The sequence below is a fragment of the Rhinolophus hipposideros genome, assembly GCF_964194185.1.
Source record: "Rhinolophus hipposideros genome assembly, chromosome: 14".
NCBI lineage: Eukaryota > Metazoa > Chordata > Mammalia > Chiroptera > Rhinolophidae > Rhinolophus > Rhinolophus hipposideros.
This window is the reverse complement of record NC_138060.1, coordinates 19,883,783-19,909,198: the sequence shown is the minus strand read 5'-3', so window position 1 is coordinate 19,909,198 and position 25,416 is coordinate 19,883,783. Positions and strand designations below refer to the sequence as shown.

The window sequence follows — 25,416 nt, the reverse complement described above, 5'->3', positions numbered from 1 at the left end:
CTTCCACCCCATGTAGATTCGCTCCCGCAGGCCCTGGTGTCCACAGGCTCCCGGGGGCTGCTCAGAACCCCAAGTCTAGTTCTACAGTCACTCCCAGCTACGGCTGGCAGGCTGAGGAGCTCTGGCGCAGAGGTGGAGAATGGCTAAGCCAGCCCAGGTCTCCCCCGCTGCTCTGCCTCCCCCCTCAGGCAGTGGTGAGTTGAATGCAGGCACACAGCTCCTGGTACAGCCAAACCTGGCTAAGCAGCTAAGTGGGCAGTGGTTTGCTATCTGTGGGTTTGACTGGTTCATTCTGTCCCAATTATCAGGTGGACAAGCGGACACGTCTGCAATGTGTCTCGTCCTCCCCAAGGGCTCTGAGGATTTCCTGGGGACCCCACCAGTGGCCGGGGGCATCCAGCCCGCTTTCCCGGGCATTAGTTTGTCGTAGGCCAGTACAAAGGTCTCTGCAGGTCGCCATAAACAGAGCTAACTCTCACTGCGTCCAGGCAGCAGGGGGAGAAATCAACCGTCACCATGCAGCGAGGGAACAGCAGCAGGTAGAGAGGCTGGAGCTGGGTTCTGCACTGAGTGTGACTGTGACACCAAAAAGCTTCTGGGCCAGCTGTCAGATGCAGAGTCCCAGGCTCAAGAAGCAAGGCCCAGGGACCTGCATTTTAACAAGTTGAGGGGAGGGCGTCCTGTACACTCAGGTTTGAGGATCCCTGGTATGTGGTGCAGGGTGGCAGCTGAACCTTCCTATTTAAACCACCACCGGTAGCTCTGATGCCAACCTGAGGGTCACCTTCCTCCCTAGGACATGAGCTGCCCTGTATCCCTCTGCTTCTCTGAGATTTAAGAGGACATGGCAAGCAGTGGGGACGGTAAGCAAATGCGGCACCTCCCACCCTGGGAGCTATCTGACTGCAGAGTCTTGGGGGCGGTGAGGAGGCTGAGGGGCCCTGGACAGCTCCTGGCCCGAGGCAGCGCCCAGCCTCCCTGGGGCCGGCGGCGAGGTGGGTTGCAGCCTGAGCTGAAGGTAGAATGTAGCCCACTGTCGCCTAGCAGAGCTCGGGAGGCACAAGCGGTTGTGGGGGCAGGCAGATGCTGGGCCCGGAGGAAGGGACTGCAGAGGACTTTGGGACACCCAGGTCCCGGCCCAGAGCCAAAGGCGCCGACCCCACTCCTTCCCACTCCCTCCACCCTTCTTCCCCAGAACCAGCACCGGCTGCATCCACAAAGAAAAATCACCTCAGGGCCAAATTCATTTTTTCTCAAAACATATATTTACTACTCTTCTCAGTACATCTTTGAGCACCTCTGCCAGAATCTCTCCGGAATGTGTAGACCCCTTATCCCGCACCTCATAGCCTCCCTAGGCCTTGGTGACGAGACCCCTCACAGCTTGTGCAATGGCGTCCTTGTCAATGCCAAACATCTTCAGCAGTTCAGCTGGCTTCCCGCTTCTTGGTACCTGGGCAACAGCCAGGCGGGTGACAGTGATGCCAGGCTCGCCCACTACTGCAGAGCACACTGCCTCACCTATGCCACCTGGGCAAAGGAAAGGAGGTGAGTCAAGAGATTTGGTCTCAGCAGTGGGTGTCCCCTGGCCCTCTGCCAGTCTCTAAGTCTATTCCCTAACCCAAGGATTGCAGAGATGGCACACATACCACCCCTGCCCCACAATGCAGTCACGGCAGGTATCACTAATCAATCACCATACTTTTTAATTTTTTTCATGAGCACAAATGTGGCCTCAGAATCATATTTAACACCATCCTCTGGGCAACTGTCATCAGTGGACTAGCACCTGCGTTTGCCCGGAGTCTAGGCCCCTCTCCTCCCCTGTGAGAAGGTGGTGTGTGGTTATGGGGGGCCGCTTTGTGAATTCTGTTGCTTTCTCAGTTTGATTCTCAACAGCCTTAACTTTGAGGACACAAGCCACCTTTCCCACTCTTAGCATGAGATCGGAATCCCCACTGGCTTCCTGGGTGGCAGGAGCTGCATGAAGCAATTGCAGCACCTGAGAGTTCGCTGGGTCCCGGGCCCAGCCTGACGCCTAATAGGCCAAGTCCCAGCTGCTCCAAGGGACACGTCTGGGTTTCTGGGCCATAGCTGCCATTGTGGGGCTGGGATACAGCAGGGACGTCCAGCCCGATGCCCCCGGGCCCTCCCCTAACCACCTGGTCCTCTGGCCCAAGTCCTGGTACCTTCAAAGTAGTGGTCTTCTACTGTGAGGATCCGGCCCTTGGTGGCACGGGCACTATCCACAATGAGTTTCCGGTCCAGGGGCTTGATAGTGAAAGGGTCCAACACTCGAATGTTGATCTTCTCTGAGGGGAGATGTGGAGGCATAGCTGAGGGGAACGGGCTGGGTGCCGTGGGTCTGCCCTTTGGTGGCCGTTGGCGGGCCCCTAGGGAGGGGCCAGCCTGGGGTGTCCTGAGAGCTGTCACGCAGCTCAAAGCTCAGGCTGCAGCCTGTCCCTTCCTGGGGAGGACCAGCTGTCCCCTTGTTCCCACTAATGAGCTCATGCTTGCCAATCCCCAAGTGCTTGCCCCCTTCCTCTGCTTCTCTGTGGTGCCAATATCTTCTGGCCCTCTGCACCCACCCACCTCCTCCCGGGAGCCCTCCGTGGCCTGTTTTAGGAGCACCTGGTCTTAGGGTAGAGAGAGGAACACCCGTCTCTCCTCCCTCACACCCTGGGCCGGAGGATCTCTCAGCCTTCAGACTGTCAAACAACACTGAGCGGCATGTGTGGGCCTCAGCAGCTTCCCTTCATCCTCCTCAAAGGGGAAGCCAGAGGGACAGCTCCAGGGGTCTGATCTAAGCCACGGGATCGTGGAGTGATGGGGTGGGAAGCTGTGGCCATAGGCAAGCACAAGGGTGTCAGGCCAGGTGACAACCCAGCAGAATGACCTCAGAAGAACAAGTCCAACTCTGCCACACCTGCTCCACACCCTCTCCCGATCTACACCCTAGCTTCTCCCGCCCATCTTTCTCCTGCCGTGGCCTCTCTCCAGCTCCTCAGCTCTGTACACGCCATTCCTTTTGCCTGGGCCTCCTCACTTCCCCCTGTGCTTGTCAGTCCCACGCACATCTGAGGTCATTTTCCTAAGGACGTTCACGTCCGCCCTCCTTTCTGCTCAGCACAGCTGAGACGTGCCATTTACTGTACTTACATTGCAGGGAAGGCTCATGCCCACCTTCCACTACAGTATCAGTAGTGAACATTTGTGAGCTTGCAATAATGACACCTGCATTTACTGAATCCCCAGGACAGCCCCATGCAGAACGCGACAGTCCATTTTATGGATGGGAAAACTGTGGCACGGTGATGCTGAATAACTCAAGTAGTGCCCAACTCAGTGGCGATTCGACCCCATCAGTAGGCACCCAGGGCTTCTGATCTGACCACCATACTAGGGCACCTCAACTCTAGGGCCATGGAGAAGGGACTGTGGCCACTGCAGCCCCAGAACTTAGTATCACAGGAAGTGCTCAAAGGGTGGCTTTTATTAAAATCATCACTTCATTAGATGAAATCCTTTCCCACCACCAAGACCTAGGACGCAGTCAGTGCCAAAACTATTTGGGTCCCTCCCTCCTTACCTTTCTTCAGCAGGTCAGCAGCAGCCAAGGCCTCGTGCAGGGTCACTCCGGCCCCAATCACAGTCACCTGGTCATCCTTGCTCTTCAGGACCACCTGGGGTGACGCAAGGGGCCAGTGAGGCTCAGAGACTGGTGGCCTGGGTTGGCCCTGACTTCAGGCTCACTCTGTGGGGTGTCACGGGGGCAAGAAGCACACTGACCTTGGCTTGTCCGACTTGGAAATCCTCATTGCTGTTATAGATGATGGCGTTTTCTGGGCGGCTGGTGCGGATGAAGCAGATGCCCTGCAACAAAACAGAAAAACTGAGGGTTACAGGATGTCACACATCCAACCTCAGAGAGCAGTCTTTCTAGAAAGTCATCACTTCCCACTTGCAAACCTCCTCCACCCTACTGTCCCCATGGAGGTGTCTGCATTCACCTCATGCTGGCTACTCCTCGAGTATGAAAAAGGATTCTTATCCTCCGCAGTGCGCATTTCTCTAAACACTCTTCCTGAGTGAGAGAGTCCCAATGGCATTGCCAACCCTAAGCCGCACTTTTCCATCAGAGAGACTGGCCTGCAAGTGGGGCCGCTCACCCAGAGTGCACCGGCACGCCCCTGGCCCTCAGGCTGAGGAACGGGAACCACAGGGCAATCTGATCTATGGCAGCACGGCTCTTTGGTCAGGACCACGTTGCTCAGTTCATATCTTAGTGCATCCAAGTCAAGGAGAGATAGGCGTACTGCCAGGATTCTTAGTGGAGCAAGTGCGATGATGAATTAGCATTGTCTGCCACGAGGCAGGAAGGGTGGTGTGCACTTCATTTTTCCTAGAGTAACTTCTACAAGCCACAAACGCCAGGGGCAAGGTCAGGAGACACCACTCTGAAGCAGGAAGTGGCCAGCTCTATGCCTGCATGCTGGCCTCCCCGCCTGTCCCAGGGAAGAGCTAGTTACTAGCAGGAAAAAGAACAGCCATGTGACCCACCTTCGTATTGGCTGCTAATTCCACCGCCTTCTCTGTAGCCACCCCGTCGCTTGGGTAGAAGACAGTTGACATGGGGACTGATCGAAACATGGCCAGGTCTTCCAGGGCCATCTGCGAGGGTCCATCTTCCCCTGGGGGGTGGGCAAGGATGTGCGGAAATAAGACTCTATGTGTGGAATGGAATCCTGGCCCCACTGGGTCCAGAAGTCCAGGGAAGTGACAGGTATAAGCATCTTGGCCCCGGTTCAACTCACCAATGGACACGCCGCAGTGGGAGCCGCAGAGGTTGATGTTGCTCTCGGAGATGGCCGCCATGCGAATCTGGTCGAAAGCCCGTGTGTAGAAAGCTGCAAACGTGCTGCAGAAGGGTACGGTCCTGTTGCGTGTGGCACAGCCCACGGCGATGCTCACCTGTGGGCAGAGGGGGAAGAGGGTGGCCAGGGAGCCCAGGGACCCTCTTGGGGTGGGGGTGGGGGTTCTCCCATCCTAGTAACTGTCAGCTCTCCTCCTTGCAAATGGTTTCTGCACAGGCATGGACTGTACAGTCTGTTTCCAAACACCAAACTCCTTTACCTGGAAATAACCACTTCAAAAGTTCTCTTTAAATTAATGTCCTGGGGAACTTCTTTTATCCCCTAGCAACAAGCAAAGCCTTTCACAGAGCAGGCTAGTCACGTTTGGGCACAGACGGTTCATTCTTCCCAGTCTCTGCAAATCCCACCTCCATCACTCTGCTTCTCCAATCTCGCCCACCAGCCCCAAGGCCTCTGCAGAGACCAGAGCTCCCATGCCCTCTGTGGAGGCGCCAGTGCTGAAACCCTCGCCTAGAAGCACTACGAGTACGGACACTAGTTCCAGGTCAGCTGGAAACAACTGGTTTCAGAAAAAGCCTCCAGAGTTCTGAAACCCACCAGTGACATGAGCCCTTCTTCCCCAGCACCTGGGGCCTCGCTAGCCCACATAACCTGCCAGTCTAGTCTGGACCCTCCAGCTGCCACGGCTAGAAGCCACAGAGACAAACTCAGGTTCAGTTGGAAGACCTTCCACAGAGAGGAAGCTCCTGGTTTGTAAAGCATGCAGACCTGGCTGGGCAACATGGCCGGGAGGAGCAGGTATTTTGAAAAACAGAACAAAACAACGTTCCCTTTCCACAACCTCAGCTCCAGCCAAGGGGCAGCTAACGCAACTGTGTGCATCTCAGGCCCAGAGCCTTGGGCACAAAAGGGGCTCAGCAGTCTTGACTGCCACTCCATCATGTTCAAGCCTCCTCGCTGTGCCCCCTTCCGTCAAGAAGGCCCTTTACTCCCAGAGCGAGCCCATTCACCACCACGCCTGGCCCACACGCAGCTCCTCCTGTGTGCCCCTGCAGCCCCATTCAGCGCCATTCACACACTCATCCAGTACCTGTGCACCTGGGCATGACGTTCCTCCGAATTGTGTCTACTCAAGGTCAAGGGCCAATGCTGGGGTCCCCTGGGCTAGGCCACAGCAGCACCTGGCACTGCCACTGTAGCTGCCCAAAGGAGCAGAAGGGCGTTAGCCCCGCCCCACAAGCCTCAGACCTCTGCCCCAAGCCCATGACTAGCCCTGCACATCTGCCTGCCCCTGCCACTCACCATGTTCTGCTCGGCAATGTAGCACTCGATGAAACGGTCTGGGTGCTCCTTTTTGAAGGTCTCCGAGAAGGTGGAATTCTTGGTGTCCCCGTCCAGGGCAATGACACGGTCGCTAGCGTGGCCCAGCTTGGCCAGGGCCTGCCCATAGGCCTTGCGGGTAGCTATCTGTGGAGAGGACGGTAGGAAGGCATATGTGAGGTCTGGCCTGGAGCCCTGCACACCGTCTGGTGGACTACATCTTTTAGGGAGGAAAATAAAAACTGGGGCAGAAAAGGAAACCCAACAACACAACCCTGTGGAAACTTAAGGTTGTAAGGTTGCCATTGAGAACTTCTACAACGAACCTGGGAGTCCCTACAGGATAGCCGTGGGCCATCTGAGCTGCAAAAGATGTCCTAACACCCCCAATTTCCCCTCCCGTGACAGAGGTCTGTGAACTCACCCCACTCTACACAGAAATAGAGAGTCTGGGAATCAGAAAGCCCGACGCTAGTTGCATGGACAGGTTCAGCCAGGGGAGGGCCCTGGTGCAGGGCAGGCCTGCTAACCTCTGCCAGGCCAGACACGGAGCTTAGGCCAAGACCCTGATGGACCAGGTATGGGGGGGACTCAGGAGTCATGGGCTTTGATCCCAGAGCTGCCAGTAACTTGCTGTGTGACTATGCCCTCTGAGCTTCTGCAGGCAAATAATTCCAGAGTGGGCTGTCTCCATTAGGGAACTGGCAGGAACAAAACCTTAGGGCTCCTCCTCACCCTGAACCAATCCATCTCTTGTCTTTCCCAGCCTTCCAGAGCCACATCTCGGCCCCGGCCTCAGGGAGCCAGACGACCAGAGCCACCCCACCCTGCTCGTCCAGAAAAGGGAGGCCTTACTCTACCTTGTCCCCGACTTTGTAGCTGGGTGGCGTGGGCATGCGGATGTTGGTGATGTCCACCGAGGGCGCATCCTCCTGCGGGGGAGTCGCCAGGATCTTCTTTTTGCTCTGGATTTGGCTGTGGATTTCCTGGATGACCTGATCAGCCATGTTTTTGGGGAGGGGCTTCCCATGCCAAGATTCTTTATCTTCTACCCCTGTAGGTCCAACATAGGAGGACAGAGGGCCAGGTGAGATGGAAGCTCCGAGAGGGCGAGGAAGCCGCTCCAGGGAGCCTGGCCCACCATCCCATCAAGGGCAGGCCAGGGGGAAGGGAGGGATGGGATCGCCAGTCAAGCAGAGCCCTGCACTGGGTACCATGGCGGTGGGGAAAGGAGGGGCGTGGTGACCAGGACTCCACACGCCTGGCCCCCACTGAATACCGTGTTTCCCTGAAAATAAGACCTAGCCAGACAATCAGCTCTAATGTGTCTTTTGGAGCAAAAATTAATACAAGACCTGGTCTTATATAAGAACGGGTCTTACAGTAAAATAAGACCAGGTCTTACATTAATTTTTGCTCCAAAAGACGCATAAAAGCTGACTGTCCGGCTAGGTTTTATTTTCAGGGAAACACGGTAGGCACTTAGTCCTCCAGCAGCTCACAGCCAGAGTGGGGAGGGGAGCGGCATGAGCAGATCGCCCCGCACCCTTCTCTTCTGTGTTTTGCTCCCCAGCCTGAGCCTACAGAGGGGTCTGCTATAGAAATCAGTGTGTTGAACAGGTTGGCATCCTGGCCATCAGAGGGAAAGCTGAGACCTAGGACAGGGCGAGCACTGCCCAGGTACCTGATGCCACAGAGTGGGGCCCCCCCCCACATGGCGCCTTGCTGTGCAGAGACCAGCAAGGCTTAATGACCCTCTCCTCCAAGGTCACCTCAGCTTGGGCAGAATTAAGGAATCACCCTTCTAGGCAGTACCCAGCAGCCCTGAAGACCCCCCCAAAACTCCCAGAAGCAGCGAGCTTTCCAGATCCTGCCCGATGGGGACACCTGGGGGTCTCTCAGGCAGCAGCACTGGGGCTGTGACAACATCCCAGAGGCCTCCGTGTCCCTCCCTCCCAGAAGGCTCCCACAGCAGAGCACCTCCTCATAGATGGCAATGAATGTCTTCAGTGACCCCGAGTCTACGCAGGCAGAGGGAGCCATGACCCCGGGGCAAGCAGGGGGACAGCCAGGGCACGCGCCACAGTGAAGTCGACCTAGTGCCACAGACTCCATGTCCCTGGGCAAGTGTCCCATTTGAGCCCTATTTTCCCATCTTTGAAATGGGCGAGGGGCGGAGGCCAGCCCAGCCTCAAGGTCTGGAGCCCACACCTGCATGCCAGGGAGCAACATGCTGGCACCACTCATGCCTAGCTCAGGAACCTTCTTCCAGACCCTCCCAGGCTTTCCACCCGCACAGGACACCTCTGTGAAGTACTTTTCTAGTTAGCTTGAGAGGTGTCCCGCTCCACCACCTCTAGAAAAAACCCCAGGTCTTTCTGGGTTCTCCAGGGGCTCTGTCAGCCCTACAGCTCAGGGCAGACGACTGGAGCCGTCAAGCCTGTTCTGTAGGTGCCAGCCAGGGAGGGGCTGTGCAGGACCTTCCCACACCAGTGTCCTCTCTGCACCCACAGGCCCTCCCTAAGTCCCTCCTCTCCTGCCTACACAGGCCCTTCAGCCACGGCCAGCCTGAGCAGGTTCGAGTCCTGGCTCAACTACACTGACCGCGGAGTCACCTCAGGGAGCACAGTCTCCTGCTCCCCCTTCCCCAGCCCGGGTGCACTTGTTACGGCAGCAAAGGGCTGCTGCTTCCCCAGACACAAGACCTCAGAGACGTGCCTCCCCCGTTGAAACCCCCACCCTCGCAGTGAGGCCCAGGACCCAGCCCCAGGGGTGGGAGCGGGGAAGGAGGCTCATGCTTACGGACCGGTGATCCCTCGGCCCTTGAAGGTCTTGGCAATGATGGCTGTTGGCTGGTGCTTGGCCTGGCCGAAGGCCTTGCACAGCTCCTCCACACTGTGTCCGTCCACGATGATGGAGTGCCAGCTGCGGACAGAGAGCAGGGAGTGAGGGGCAAGGGCCAGGTGCCCGAGGACCCTGAACGGGGTCCCCAGGGAAAGCCTGTCCTCGTTCCACTGCATAACTGCAATGGAAAAGAGCTGGAGGAGTCAGGAAATCTAAAATAACATTCCTGTTTCCAATCTAGGTTTATTTTCTCTTTTCACATTACTTCCTCTTGTTTGCTTTGAACAGATTTTGCTCCTCTCTCCTCAATAATTCAAAGCTTAGTTCATTTATTGTCTCTTTTGTTCCCAATCTATTCATTTCCTACTGAAAGCTGCTTTTGGGATGATGCACTAGGTTTGGAATCTGCTGTTAGATTCTTGATGAATTTTTTGGCCCAATTTTTATTTAGGGGACACATCTAATCACTCCACAGATGCTGGATGTGGTTGCTAGAAATTTTAAAATGAGCCATGTTGTCAAATATCTAGGGGAAGGAGAGGAACCAGGGCAGGGCGACCGTTCTCTTTAAGGCAATCCCTTTGAGACTTTTTACGGCATATTAATAATGAAAATAGCAGCTATCACACATCGAGTGATAGCTCTGTGTAGGTACCGGGCCAAGCACTACACACATTAACCCATGTCATTCTCACCACACACACCCGCCCAGGTGGTAGGGGCGCTGTTGCCACCCCCATTTTACAGATTAAATAAACTGAGACACTGAAGGTAGAGTAACCTTGCCCAAGGTCACGAAGGAAGTTAGTGATGGAGCCAGGACGTAAGGAATCTGGCTTCAGAGCCATAAGGTTACAGACACAGACCTGGCTGCCAGGGTTATACTGAAGTCCCCAGCCTAATGTGGCCTTGACCAGGCCCTTCAGGCACTTTGGGGCTCAGTTTCCTCTTCTGCCCAACAGGGAATACTTGCTTTCTTCACTTCCTCCCTCTACCAGGTCAGTCTGGGTAATTGGTACTGCAAGTCCACCTCGACCTTCCCCATCACTGACTCGTCTGCAAAGGGCCCTCAGAGGCCCGGATGTCCTTGGCCCAGAGTCCTCCAGTGTCCTCAGCTGAGGCTGAGCCTGGGACCGGTTGCAGAGCACCTGGTACTTGGGGGAGGGGCGGGACATTGAGGTGAGGGTCCCTCTGGCGGATACCCACCCAGATGGACCTCCCTGCTACTTTGTAACATGACTGAATTCACAACCTTTCAAGGCCCATGGAAGTCTGAAAACCATTTCTTCCATTTCACTAGGAGAGGGGGACTGTTGCTGTTCCACATGCTGACTAGGGCCGGGCACAGGAGACTAACGTTCAAACCCCCACATGTCCCTTAGCCTCGCAGAGCAAGCCTGGTTCATACTGCACACCTCCTCCCCCTCCCTCACCCAAGAACAAAGGGCGGGTGCGAGGATGTTGTTGTGTGGAAGCTCTGACAACTAGCACGCCACACAACCACACAAACAATGGTGTTCACTCAGAACTGGGCCTGGCCTGCAAAGCATGAGGTGGCCTGGGTGCCACTGTAAGTCCAAATGCCCAAAGTCTGAAATTGTTAGTCAAGCCCTGAAAAATTGAGACGCATCAGCCTCTGGCTTCAGCCTCCACACGTGCAAACCGCCGAGCACAGACGGCTCCCAGGCCGTGCGGGCGCCCAGGCCGCAGCTGCCCACATACCCGAATGCCTCGCAGCGCTTCTGGTAGACGTCCAGCTGGTGCTGCAGCGGGGCGGGTTCACTCTGGCCCAGGCGGTTGATGTCAAGAATGGCGACGAGGTTGTCCAGCTTGTAAATGCCAGCGAAGGCCATGGCCTCCCACACAGAGCCCTCCGACAGCTCCCCGTCTCCCAGCATGCAATAGACTCGGTAGCTGCAGATGGGGGGGGGTATGAGACGGGCGCCTCTCACCTGGGACAGTGCTCCTGGCCTGTCCCTCCCGAGGAGCTGGCCCTGAGTAAAGGAGCAGCCACACAGGACGTGCAGTGGCGCCGTCAGCTCCCCGATCCCCGCCCCAAGTCCACACAGTGAGGAACTGGCTGTGAGGGGAGCTGTCAGGAGCTCCAGAAAGTACTGGCTGCCCCGAAACAGAGATCCAAAGTGACAGCTGCCTGGTCAGTAAGGCCCAGAGAATGGGGGGTTGTCAGTGCATGAGGAAAATGAATGTTCATTGGGACTAACTACTCAGCTGGGCGGGGGTGGGGGTGGGCTAAACTCCCCACTGTACGGGAGCACCCATTTCTCTCCACAAACCAGGAGTGCTGGGAGAGCCCTGGGACTTGCTGCATGGGACAAGGGAAAGGGGACCTTTCTGCTCAAAGGAGCTGAGCTGGACAGGCCGTGACAGCACCAGGCAGCACCCTAGAAGGAGAGACCTTAGGTGAGGAATGAGCACTAATGAGGGGACTCAAGGACCAGGCTCATGGCGGGGACATGTGCCTCACAGGATGGGCTCTCCCCAACGCTCCAAGGCTGGTTCTTGCCTAAGACTGCAGCTGGGCCTGGGCTTTCTCCATCCTAGAGGCCTTCTCCCGCTCTCAACACGGCAACTGTGATTGTTTCAAAGGCAGGGTGACATGGGAAAAAGAGCAACGAACTTGGGACAAATTACCCAATAAGAAGAACCTTCCCTTGCCCTGGGGAAGGGGGGAACCCAAGGGGTGAGGCTAGAGGCAAGGAGACCAGTTCAGGGACTCTGACACCCCCCCCACACACTCCCACCCCCCCAGCACTCCCCAGATGTGAGTGATGGCTGAGGGGCAGAGGCCACAGACATAGAAACAAGAACCCCACGCATGGGCTGCATGTGGCATTTGGGGCTCCTAGGGGCTCTGGCAGGGTGCTGGGCCCTGGGCTAGGTAACCCTCTGGGGGGTGTTAAGTGCAGTTGTTATTCCCAAAACACACAGATATGGAAACAGGCTCACAGGTCAAGGAACTTTTCTGAAGGCCGTGCAGCTGGGGAGTAGCTGAGCAGGGATGGAAAGGGAGCCAGAGAAGGGATGGAGACAGCACCATGGCACTGTCAGCATGACTCAGCAAGTCAAGGAGGCTCCACCACCCTTCCCTTTTGTGGCCACCAGCAAGCCAGGCCACTGGTGTCCTGGCCAGGAGCAGGTCCCAGGGCCCCACTAACAGATGCTTCCGGAAACTAATACTGCAGGTGCAAAGGGGCCCAGAGACCCTGGAGGGGAGTGGGTCTAGCACAGAAGGTCCTGGAAGTCACCAGTCCGATGGGGTGGAGACAGAGGCCTGTAGGGAATCAACTTTCCCAGAAAGCGATTCCAGGCAAGCAGACTGGCTACTTTCCCAACCCTAGACCAACTTCCAAGGAAGCTGGACTGGCCTTTTCAGGCTACCAGGCTCAGGTCAGGAGGGCATCCTGGGGTCCTGGGGAGACACTGGGGAGGCTTGTAACAAGCCCCACAGAAGCCAGGGCTTACCCTGAGGCTTGGAGTTATCATAAAGGGAAGGGACCCTAAACAGAAGGCCAGTGTTTGTTGCAGAGGTGTTTTTGGAAACCGCCTCAAATGTCCAACTGCAGAGGACTGCCTGAATGGGTTTTAGCAGATCCACAAAACGGAACTCATGCAGTCGTTACAACTAGCCCATGCCAGTCACAAGGTGAGAAAATGTTCTAAAAAGCAGAATGTAAAAGTATATAAATATAAGGATTACAAATTTCTAAATTTCTTCTCACGATAATGTGAAGGAAATATGATACATTGAGATTTAAATGGTGGGATGGTTAAGAATAAAGAAAATGTTCATGTCTTTTTAATGTTTTTCTGTACTTTTCAAATGAGTAGGTATTTCATAATGGAAAAAAAACAGTTAAAAGAGAAATGAAGAAGGGCCAATGTGATGCATGTTCCACGTTGGTGGACGGGAGACGTGCCTGGAGGCCGGGTCTGCTCTATCAGGACCTGGAGCCTGGAGCCTGGCAGGACCTGATAATTCCCGTGACGCCCCTGCCACTCCCCCCCACGTCCCCCCGGACAGTCCCAGGCCCTGAGCCTTAGCCAACCTTGGCAGCTGGGAACCCAGTTAAAGTCCTTCTCCCTACTCCGGCTTATTCCATTATGTTAGGGTCAGCAAATGACCCTTTGCAGGGAATTATTTCAAGCAACTGTAAGGACTAATTAACTCACATCTCCAGTTCTGTGCCAAATAAGATCGTCTTAAACACACATCCCATTCTCTGCGTGATTCTTCACTTCGCGGAGCATCACCCTGGGTATAGCTGAGCCTGGCCCCAAAGCCCAGCCAGGGACTGAAGACAAACTCTGTGCTGCCAGGTGACACAGGCCTGAGGGGGTCTGGGATGCCTCACGGCCCCAGCCTACCTCCTGGACAGCAGTCTCAGGAGCCCCTCCCCCCGCACATAGTAGGTGCTCATTGCGGTGTGTAGCTTCTAGTCAGGCTCCCTGCAGCTATCTGTCCTCAGTGGGGCTGCAGTCACCACCATACCCCCACGACTACCCTGGCCGTGGCCCTTCTCCGTCAGTGGGGTGGACTGGGGACATTAGGGAAGCCACTTCTGCGGGCCATAGGGCACTGGGAAAGCCACCACTGCACAGCCGGACCCTTCCCGCCACCTGCAGGCCAGGCTCCACTGGCCCCTCCTCTAGGAAGCTTCCTCCCCACAGGGCTTCCCAAACCTCCTGTGCTTCCCTCAGGCCCCCCAGAGCAGCCTGGAGCCTGAATATAGACTACGAATTGCAAGCCCTGGGTTCAAGTCCTACCTCCCACCAGTAGGCAAGCATTTTAGCGCAGTTTCCCCATTTGTGGGAGCGGTAACTGTACTCATGCCTCCACTTAGCCCAAAGGGGGCTTATCAAGCTGAAAGCCTATAAAGCCCTGAGCACCAAGTATAGGGCCCCGAAGGGTAAAGGCATGAAGAAACCACCTGACAAGTGCTTTCCTTAAAGCTTGCAGCTAACACTCCTCCCCTCTCCCCAGCAGAGACCTATCTGCAGGCCAAATGGGGCCATAGTAGACAGCCTTGTGGTTGAAATCTGCCTCAGGGGGTTCTTCTCCAAACCACCTGGTGCTGGAGCAGCAAATCTCTACGATCAGGTCAATTTCTCCAATGTTTGTTTCTTCCCTGGTTGGTAGGTGGGGCTCAGGGATGCCCAGAATCCTCCAGAACACACACTCTTCCTTTTCCAAGATAAAGGCCAGCAGCTCGGCCTGGACTTGTGGCACTTAGTCCGACACTGGGGCGTGGAGCCTGCTGAGACTTCTGGGTCCAAGAACCAGGCTTGGGGGTGACACAGGAACTCGTTGGCCAAAGCACTCTGGCCAAAGAGCATCTGGTCAGGAGCACGGGCTCTGCGTTCAAACCTGATCCTGCCTGCCAGTCACTACCAAGGGGCTCTGGGCAGGTCCCTTCACTCTTCTGAGCCTATTTCCTTATCTCAAATGGGAACTGGCCATGGTACCAGCCTCAGGCCACACATGCACATATGTACTGTTAACTCAGCTCCTACTCAGGCAAGAGGATGTGCCTGGGGGCAGTGGTTAAGGCTGTACCCCTCCCTCCAAACTCCAGGTGGGGGTAAGGAGTGGGAGTGTTACCTGGCTTTGTCGAAGTATTTGCCTGTGTAGGCCATCCCGCAAGCGGCCCCAAGGCCTTGGCCCAGGGAGCCAGTGGCCACATCAGTGAAAGCTTGTTTCTGTCATAACAGAGGACCACAGTTACTCACAGAGGAGAGAAGGAAGCAGCTCACCTCCCAGGATCCAGGACTCAAGGGCCGGCCTCATCCCCACTCAGACTTAGCAGTACACGCTGGGCCCCTGGGCAGCCTCCACCCAGAGTGTGACTTCTCACCCTCATACGGCAATAACTGGAGGTGTGGTTCAAATCCCAGCTCTGCCCACCAAGGAGCTGTGTGACCTCAGGCCGGGGGCTGAACCGCTTTGGGCCTCAGTTCCCTCTTCTGTAGAGGGAGCCCACATCACCTACCTCACACAGTGGCCAGGAGAATTCATGACAAAACTGACAGATCGTTTGGCCCTAATGGGTACCCAGGTGGCGGAGGGTGTGTGTGTTTCCATGGTAACCCATGAACTCCAAACACCTGCTGGGATTAGCGCCCAGAGGGGCAAACTGGATCTCTCCCCTGGAGCGTCACCAGTATCCTGCGACCCCTTACTGACACCCTGGTAAATGTCTTCTCCTGAGCTGTGTGTCTATGGCCAGGGAGGCCCCGCGGGGAAGGGAAGCCAGGTGTTTGGTGCTTGGGGAGAGGATGTTTCCACAGCTGACTCAGCATCTTGGGCTGGGGCCACGAAAGGCTTGCCCTTCAGCACCAGCTTGGGGTGAAGAGAGCGAGCCCCCCAAACACCCTCCTCTTCCTTGCTCACTTCAGTGCCCTTCTCCACCATGAGCACCCTTGGCTTCTCCAAAGGCACACCTGCAGCCCCTTCCAGCAGGTCTGGGGACACGGGAAGTGGAGGCGGAGCCCGTGCGGCAACGAGAGGAGCACACTTACCGGGACAGGATGCCCGTCCAAGTCGGAGCTGATCTTCCTCAAGTTCAGCAGCTCCGCCTCGGGGAGGAAGCCGGCTTCAGCCCAGACCGCATACAGGATGGGAGCGGCGTGGCCCTGCCAAGGGACGGATGTGGACGGAGAGGTCAGACAGGCAGCTGACACTGGCGGGCTCTTCCCATCACACACTGAAACCTGGGGCCTGGCCAAGCCTCTGGCCAACTATCCGTTTCAGGGGAGGTAGCCAGTAAAGGCCACTGCCCTTCCTTCCATGCTTCTCCAGCCTGCAGTGCTCATAGCCAAGGCCGAGCGGGCCCTAGGACAGGTGCAGGGAAAGCACAGCTGTGAGGCTGGCTGACGCCAAAACGCCAGCAGGCAGCTGGCCCCCGTAATCCCTGGTTTGTGGCATGCGATGACTTGGACAGACTTCTAAGCTCTCACGGCTGCCTGGAAAGACCAGAGGCCATGGAGCCAGGCCTGGGCACATGTGGATTTCAGGGGTTCGTAGCGCGGTTTGTGGCTGTGATTCTCACTTGGGAGGGGCAGGCCAGGATACCCCGTCCCAAGCCCTGCTGCAATGCACTCCCACTCCCGAGGGAGCAGGCTATGGCCCGGGGGTGTTGGCAGAGCACAAAGACAAGTGTAGAAAGCTACAACGCTGTACCCAGACCTGGACTCGAGTCCTGCACGTCAACACCAAACAGGCAAAACACCCGGCAGATCATTTCTGCTGTCCCCTATTAATCTTGTCATTGATTCCCTCACTCGTGTTCAGTTTACCAGCTGGGTCAGCACTGAGCAAGACACTGAGGGAGGGGCTGGGCCTGGCAGGTGGAGAAGGAGCCTGGGGGAGAAGGGTGGGCCAGCCTGGGCTTACACCGGGGGGTGGGTCCCCTTGGAGGTGGCTTACTGCCAGCACCTTCTCACCTGTCCAGGCCCCGCACGACCCCAGCCCCAGATGAAGGGTGGAAGGCTGGGCTCCTACCTTGGAGAGCACAAAGCGGTCATTGTGAGGGTTGCGGGGGTCCTGGGACTTGTAGCGCATGGTGTGGAAAAAGAGGACAGCCATGATCTCCGCGGCGCTGCAGCATGACGTGGGGTGGCTGTGGCCCGAGAGAGAGACAGACATGCATTATGGTCCTGGACCCCTGACCTACATGACCTACAGGGCTCACCCCAGCCCATGTACAGGGACCTGGGGGTGGGGGGCAGGTGTCCTAAGCAGTCAGAGAGCCATGTGCTCCTGCTTCCTAGGAGGGTTACATGAATCTCAAGGAAGACACTGCTGGTGGCGTGGGGGTTGTACCCTCCCAGGGACCAACCGTCCAGACCCTCAGAGTCACATAGCTGAAAAATTCTGCTGCTGGACTAGAGTAAGGAAGGCGGGCGCTGAGAGTGCCCACAGCGGGACCAGTACAAGGCAGCACTGCATCTAGCGGGTGGCTGGTGCCAGGGGGAGCCCAGCTCCGGACTGGTGGCTCCCAGCAGGAATTACAAGGATTCAGCAGCTGAGAGTGGTGGCCTCTGTGGCTGATCCCGGGGGGACTACCTAGGACTCTGACTACTTGTGAGGGGCGCCTGCCCTCCCAGGCCCCAGGGGCGCTGGTCCTGAGGCCATGGGCAGGGGGTAAGGGACCGAGGCTCGTGGAATTACCACAAACCTCCCAGCCTCGTGGGGCTGCTAGTCTGAAAACGTGGGCTACAGGCTCCCCACCAGCATCATTAGGCTACGCGGCAGCTTTATTAAGGGGCACTTTGAGGGCTGGTGTAGCCACTAGGAACCATACTTTTCTGCAGAATTTAAAAGGCAAAACACACAATCTCATCTTCTACAAAGGGTATAATCACGAAAAGATAAAAATCCCTTTTGCCTATGACAAGGGCTGAGGTGGGGCTGACAAAAGCCAAGAGCTTGTGCTTCTGGCCCTGCAGTGGTGGGGGTCAAGGGGCCCCCTGCTTTTAGTCTCTCGCATTCTATTAACTGCAGTTATTTGAATGGCTACTGGACAAAAGTATTAATAATACAAAGCACAAGCATTATATCCTAGAGATGAGACTTGTTCAGGTCTCTTAGGACCCACTTGCCTAATCCAGGCCCTGCCCCCGGGGAATAGACGGGAGATGGGGGTTCCTGTTGCGACATGCTGTAATTCCTGCCTAACGTGGCCTGAAGCCCTCTGGCCCAGTTTTCTTACGATGTCAGCCTCAGGGAACGTGCCTCCCTGCCACCCCTCCATGCAGCTCAGCGCAGCTCTGACGCTGCTCTTTGAGGTCCCTTCACGCTAAAACATGCCCAATGCCAAACCCAAGGGCACATGCAACACCTGGAGTCCCCACGCCTCCCTCCCCACCAGGTTAGGGGTAAGTCACTCCCAGCACAGACACATTAGTAGAGAAATCCAGAACTGTCCATGCTGGTTTAGTACCCACATTCCCAGCACACGACCATCTTATACTTAACCATTTCTACGAGCTCCTGGTCATGGGCAAAAGACACTAGACCTGAAAGAGGGAGGTGAGGAAATGTAAACGAGAAACTTTCTCTGCCTGAGAGGGACCCAAATGCCCTGTCCCCGGTGCCAAACTTTAGCTGGAGGACATCCCAGTCCACACCAGTTAGGTCGACCTCCTGCCCTTCCCACTTCCAAGGGCAGCACCACCCCTGAGGAATCTTGTTTCAAAAGTCTTGACCCTGTTACGAGAGGAATGGGGGGGAAATGTAGGTGGACAGTAGGCCAAGCTGCTCCAAGGAAAAAGGAAGGTGCAAGGACTCTGCCTGTGCTGTCTACCTTGTGACCCTAGGGTGATATTCCCATCTGGCTACCGCAAAGGGGAGTGACAGATAAATGGCACGGCACCAGCACATTCTGCATGTGGTAGAAGCGTGCCCAGGCCCAGCGTGGATGTGGAGGGAGGGAGCTCAGCCACGAAGAGACACCAGAAGTTGAAAATTATTTGATTTTAACTCTTCCTTTCTAGGTCCATGAGGAGTGAGCCTGCCATATTTTATCCCTTCCAAAGCCTGCATCCAGCCACACTGCTGGAACTGTCTCCACATTCACCAAGGAAAAACATACAGGTCCTTAGGGGCCAGGTATCCACTTTCAGGGATCTCTTTCTGCAAAGTGTCCCAGGTGGCGATATAGGCTGTGTGACTTGAGCAAGTGCTTCACCTCTCTGAGGCTCAGCTTCTCACTTGTATGTAAATGGGGATGCTATGTGGGGGGTTCCAAGAGTCCCAATAAGATAACGTATTCGAAAAGCCCAGGTCACCATCAGCCACCATTTGCTGGAGGACCAGACACCTAACCTCTTAGTGCTGCCACCTGCTCATCTGTGGTCTGGGGCTGTGACATCCTCCACCCAACCTCGACCACAGGGGATGGAAGGAAGAAACGAGCCAAGGTCCACAAAAGGGAAGTGACTTGCCCAGCGTCACACAGTCTGCCATCAGAAGAGCTAGGACAAAAGTAAATGCTATGAGAAACTGATGAATAAACAATATGTAAATCCATACAACAGAATATTCAGCAAGTAAAAGAAATGAAGTACTGATTCATGCTAGACATGGGTGACCTTCCAAACACTATGCTAAGTGAAAGAAGCCAGACCCCAAAGACCTCATTCTGCATGAGTCCATTTATATGAAATGCCAGAAGAGTTAAATTTATAGAGACAGAGAAGAGATTAATGGTTGCCTGGGGGCTGGGAGTAGAGGTGGAAAGGGAGAGTGACAGCAAATGAACACAAGGGGTCATTTAGGGGTGATGAAGTGTCCTTAAAATTCTATGTGGTAGATTCATTAAAACTTATTGTAAATCATTGTTAATTTACTAACAGAACCATAACTGAACCATACACTTAAAATGTCATGATTTGCAAATTACACCTCAACAGAGCTAATCAAGATCTGTTTTTAAAATGAAGACAAAGACCCTGAGAGTCCAGCAGAGGAAGTTCTAGAAGTGTGCCCAGCCCCTGCCCAGCAGTGCAGCCCTGAGGTGCACTGCCTTCTGAACAAGAAGCCCAACACAGTGCGGCCAGGTCAGCCAGACCCACCTGCTGGTGGCATCACTCCAGCCCCACAAGCCCACCCCTCGGAGTGGACTCTGCCTCACAGTTCAGGCCAAGAGTAGAGTCCGCCGAAGAACCCGGCTTTGGACAGGTCCTGCCCTCAGAGTATTCCAGCATGCAGGACAAATAGCTCTGGTCCGTGGCAATGAGGGAGTTCCTGATTTTGTAGGACCAGGTTCGAGTGACAACAGGTCTGCCTAAAGAAGACGAGGCCAGGGAGCAGAGCTGCTTCAGAACCACGGAGTCGTCAGCTCACAGGACGCCACGAGCACGTCTCAGCCAGACCCTATGCACGGGATTGCACCTGGATTCCAGCTTCAAGAAACACTGACCATCAGCCCCGCCGAGTTAGTCACTCGGGCAGAAAACTGCGTCAGTCCAGGGAAGTCAGGTGTCTTCACACCCAGTTGGGAAACGCCGCTGCTGGGGCAATCTCAACGGGCTTCGCTCTTGCCTCAGTCAGGGCCGAGAAGCAGGCCCTGGATGCGGTTTTCTGCCCAGAGAGGCCAGAGACATGAAGGGGCCCTCTGGGCACTCAGCCAAAACATCCTGGAATGCCAGAGCTGGGGACAGGGATGCACTTCCAGCCATTTCAAAGTCACATGGACCACCAGGATGTGAAACCTGCAACAGCAGGGCGGAGCACCCCAGAGCTTGCTCACTCTGCTCGCCCGTCACAGTCCTGAGAGACCTAGTTTAGAAACCACGATCTATGAATTTCTTCTTTAAAGATGGGAAACCGAGGCCCTGGGTGGGGAGGGCCTTTCTGCTAAGGGCACAGCTGCTATGAACAGAGCCCGGCTTCACTAGATTCCTGTGCCCTTGTGCCCACTAGCCAGGTCTGGCTAGACATTGGCTCGCAAGTATCCTCTCCAACGCTGTGGGTCAGAGCCCTGGGGACATGTTAAAAGCACAGCCTGCGCTTCCCCAATTTAGGCCTAATTCTGTCCTCAGATGACACTTAGCAATGTTTGGATAAGGCCACAGTCTAGCCCTGGTCAGTAAGAACTATGAAACCAGTACCACCAGCCTCAGCAGCGAAGCCCCTTCTTGGTAAGGCCAGTGGGTTTCCTTTATTTAAAGCCTGGATGAGCTGGACCCTTGCCATAGTTCCCTCCGCACGTGGAAGGAGATGACCCCGGAGAAGCTCTGGCCACTGTGGGTGCTGCCTCTACAAAGAGCCCTCTGTCCCTCAGCTCTCCTGACACAGAAGCCAGTGTCCTTACTCCCTGGGGCCTGGTGAGGTCCACTGACAAGGGGTCAGTGATGGCGAAGGAATGGGAAAGCTACTGAGAAATCAGGACCCCATCGAATTCTGAACCCGACAGCCTGTGTCCTCAACGAAACAATGTGAGTCCAGCCGGTGTGGGTGAATGACAATGAAAGGACTTGACCTAGGTGCTGTTTCATCCGCAGGGACGTCAGCTCGCCCAGAAAGGGGGCACCCTGGCAGATGGTCACTTTGGCTGTGACTGCTGCCCAGCCTGGGCTAAGGAGTCAGGACTCAGTCCTCACTTGATGGGACTCACCCATCGTGGTGAGGAAACAGTGAGCCTCAAAACCAACATCCAGGGACCGGAACCCTGCCCCGAACGCCAGTCTTTTCAAACTCGTTTTGCACACACATCTAGCTCTTGGCACACATCTTTCAAAGTCTCTTGTGACAGGGGTTGCAGAGCAGGGTGACTTCCTCCTGAAAAATAAATCTTCTCTAAGGGTTTCTTTCCTGTATCTTTTACACACTCACAAACATGCAAAAATCACTATATTTTACACTTTTTCTTTTTGCAAATGGACGCTTGGAGCTCAGTGAGTCCCTCCGTAAGACACCACAAAGTAAACCCGGGTGTAAAGCCTCAGTTGCTCTATACTCATACAGCATTTTCCCCCGTAGGAATCAGTTTAACTAGGCAGTAAAGACCCAGGAGACCCATTGGACACACCCTCCTTTGGGATCTCCCAACAGCTGTACACGTTTCGCTCCTCTCCACGTGCCTTCAAGCTGACTGATACCTGCCATCACTGCACCTGACCTCCCCATTTCCAATTTCTCTCCATTCTCTTATCTGCCCAAGAAGTCTTTCTGAAAACGCAAGAAGCTCCTCACTGGGCAGCATGGAACCACCACCAGTGACCGGCGTGGGCAAGTCACTTAATGCACTACCCTTAGCTTCCTCATCTATAAGATGTGTATGTCATAGCCTGTCTCCTAGGGTTCTTCTCAGGATGCATGAGAATACTAGCAATAAAGGAGGCTGTGTCACACCAGAGATACCTATTGGGCTCAGTAACCGTGTAACTCTCCGCAGGTCTCATCTGGCCCTACAAGGTGCTCAGAGGTATAACACCATTTAGTTGGGTAACTGCTGTCCCTCTAGCTAGACCCCCAAGAGCCTGGCTAGCACACAGTAGGGCTCAACAAGGCCCTGCAGGGCGAGTCACCCCCAGAAGTGGTCAAGAGAAGGGGACCTGTAGTACCCAAGAATCATTACAGGGTGTGCAGACCTACTGTGTGCCAGGCTAGGGGAGGGAGCATGGCACATAAACTGGGTCCCTGCCAGGGCAGGGGACCCCACACAATGAGTAGGACTGATACAAACCCAATAGAGATAAGAAGTCCAAAGTGTGCATGGGGGTGGGGTGGAAGGGAAAGGGCCTGCCAAGAGAGGTCTAATCCCTTCTGAGCACTGGATGTCTTAAAGGCACAAAGGGTTAGAACATACCCACCCTGGAAGGAAAAAAAAAATTACTTAGTAATACAGACCGTATATCCTTGTCCAGAAGCTAGCATCTTGTCTTTGTTCTGAGCACACAGCTAGGTTGGGAAGGTTCTTGGAAATCACCCCGCTGCCAGCCCCCAAATTCATTTCACGAACCCAATGTATTCCTGTTTGTGCAGCCTCATGCCAGGCCCTACGGTCGAGGCTTGCATCCTGGAAACAGCCCAGTGATAGGAGCTACCATTGTTCTCATTTCAGAGCAGGACAGACTCTGACCTTAACCACCCCACTGGTGGCCTCCAGCTGTATGGTGGCCCCAGTTATTATCACTGTCCCGGCCACTAGTCGTCTTCAAGGGACGCTTCTGGGGATCAGCATCAGCCTTTCTCCACCTTCTCGGCCAGAAGGGCTGGCCCCAAAAGAATATTGGGAGGTGGGTGCCCCAGCCTCTGACCTGCGGAAAGTGCACCTGGCTGCTGGCCCTGCCCGCAGGACTGCATTCCTCCTGCTGGAGCCCTGGGGCTTGCTCCTGGGTTCTCAGCCTTCCAAGTATCCGCTCTCCCACCGCTCCCCCCACCTCCTGCCCCAGGTCAGATCGAAGACCTCCCTTCCACACCGGTGCCAGGGCTCTGCCTCCACGTGGCTGCCCTCCTCCGCACTCCCCCCACCCCACTCCCTAGCTCGGAGTCTCAGCAATCGCCGGCGGCAAACTCGGACTCCAACCCGAGGGTGGCAGGAATGTGAGACGGCAAACGGGAGGGGCCGTGCGAGGTGGGGAGAGGGCCAGGCCGAGTCTCCCGGCAAGATGAGGAGTTAAAACGGGCGCTTTCGAGTTGGGCAGTTTGGGTTCAAATTCCAGCTCTCGCCGTGAGTGACCTTGGGCAACTGACTTAAACTCGTTGCCTCGGTTTCCCCACACCGGCGTGGACAGGGTCCGGAGGGCCGCGCGTGCAGGGCGCACGGCGCGGGGCCTGGCTCGGCACGGGCGCAGCACTGGTGGCCCTGCCCTCAGGGCCGCAGAGGGGCTGCCCGGTGTGCGGGCCTCGCCCTCCGCACCTTGGCGCAGCCGAAATCTTACCCTAGAGCAGAGCCGGCCCGAGGCCCCCGGGGCGGAAGCCCGGCCGAGACGGCGCGGCGGAAGGCGGCCTGGGCCCGGGCCTGCGAGGCGCGCGCCTCCGCCACCTGACCCGTCCCTCGCCGCCCCCCTCGTGGTGGCACCGAGCTGCGCCACAGGCCGCCGGGTGCAGGCGGCGAGCGCGGCCTCCGAATCGGCTGCCCCACCCCGGCCTGAGCTCCGCCGGGGCCGGCGCCCCCACCCCAGGTCCGCGCTCACCCAGAGCCGGCCGCCGTGGTGGCCTGGATGGAGCTGATGCGCAGGCGGTTGGCGGTGTCCTTCAGGGCTTGCAGCTTCTGCTGGTCAGGCTTATGGTAGCCCTCCATGGCGCGGCGGGCGAGCAGGGCGCTGCACGCGGAGACACAGGAGCGAGGCGGCGGCTCGGGCAAAGACCGGCAGGGGCCGAGGCCGGCACCGCGCGCGGGCGCGTTAAGACTCCCGGGCCCGCCCGTGGGGGCGGGGCGCCCGCATCACCCCAGGCCGCCGCGCGCAGGCGGCCCCGCCCCGCCCCGCCCCGCCCCGCCCCGCCCCCTGGCCCTGGGCGGCGGCTTCTCCGGCCCTTCCGCGCTGATCAGGAAACTGAGGCCGCCGCTGAGTCCGGCGTCTCGGGAACCAGCCGGATGCTGTTCACCTGCCCAAACTCCCCTTCCTTTCCTTTCCCTCCCGCAACATTTGCGGGCAGCTCCGGGCTGCCATGCTACTGTGCGTCAGGCGGCACTGCCCCGCGGTAATTACCAAACACACAAATAAAAATAATTACTCCAGGTTCTAGGCTTGGCTCAGTTTGCCTTTTGACTTGCACCTTCACTGCAGACTGGTCTGTCTCCTTCCTCCGCCAAGGTCCTGGGTGGAATTGAGAGGGCAGGCTTCATTGGAATTCCATTTTACAGATGAGCAAATTGAGACTGACAGGGTCACAGGGCTGGTGGGTGTGGGGCTCTGTCCTAGCAGACCAGCCCCATCCTCAAGCCCCAGCTCCAAGAGAGCGCCCACCTCTGCTGTTAACAGACCTCCTTGTCCCCCAGGGGGATGGGGGTCCCCAGAGTAGGGGTACCAACATCAAAGTGACTTCTACGGAATCCACCCACCCTACATGCCCGGTGAAGTCAATGCCACTAACCACATCTTCCACAGGCGGAAGCTCCATGTTAAAAAGGAGATATAAAGACAGGCCTCTGGAGCTGGTTGCTGAGCAGGGGCCTGCACCAGAGCTGTCTGACGCTGAGCCCCTGAGAGAATTGTGGAAGGCACAGTGGCCAGGTGCTGCCTGTGTCCACTTGGTGTCCTTTGCAGAGCCCACATTCAGAGTTCTGGGTCATGTGAGACGATGGACTGGATGTGAGTGAGTCCCCCACCGCACCCCCAAGTGTTCCTTGGCTGCTCCTCTGCTGGCCTGGCTCCCACATACCAGCCAGACCCTCAAGCACTTGGCTCCTGCTTGCCCAGCCCACAGAAGCCTGCCCACCTGAGGCTGGCCCGAAGTTAGCCAGCACTGCAGACTGGATAGAGTCAGGTAACCCTGGGGTATGCCAGCTCTGTCCTCAGGCTGCTCAAGGTGTGATAAAAGGACACACCGTTGAAGCCATTTGGAAGCTCTATGCCTTCCAACTCTGTGGCCTTTAGAGCAGTGGCCTCCTATTACAAACCCTTATTTCCCCACCTGCCTAATGGGATAATCCTTGATCCCCTATACCCACCCTGGTCACTGATGGTGGCATGGGATTCACTTCCTCTAGGGACCCCATAGTGATGGAAAGAAAATGCCCCTCCATCTAGAGACCCCTGATTCTAGCTTCTTCTCATCTCGGGGTTCCAGGTGAATGAGACCCAATTCATCCTGGGCTTCAGCTATATTTCAGGAGCTCTTGGCCTTCGCCAAGATCAGCTTCAAAACCAGAATCCTGGGCTGGCGGGAGGTATTGTCAACACCCTATTG

General features: G+C 56.2%; 1 protein-coding gene across 1 annotated transcript; it reads right to left on the bottom strand.

Moving 5' to 3' along the window:
• Positions 1-1,232: 1,232 nt before the first annotated feature.
• Positions 1,233-23,943, bottom strand: TKT (transketolase). Its single transcript, XM_081073441.1, has 14 exons — positions 23,700-23,943; positions 16,558-16,675; positions 15,576-15,689; positions 14,659-14,756; positions 10,761-10,952; positions 9,001-9,119; positions 7,055-7,248; positions 6,177-6,341; positions 4,815-4,971; positions 4,561-4,691; positions 3,790-3,873; positions 3,590-3,683; positions 2,190-2,312; positions 1,233-1,530 (listed from the first exon to the last, which is right to left on the bottom strand). The coding sequence occupies exons 1-14, from the start codon at positions 23,804-23,806 to the stop codon at positions 1,355-1,357; spliced, it is 1,872 nt and encodes a 623-aa protein (XP_080929567.1). The 5' UTR covers positions 23,807-23,943; the 3' UTR covers positions 1,233-1,354.
• Between the last annotated feature and the right edge of the window lie 1,473 nt (positions 23,944-25,416).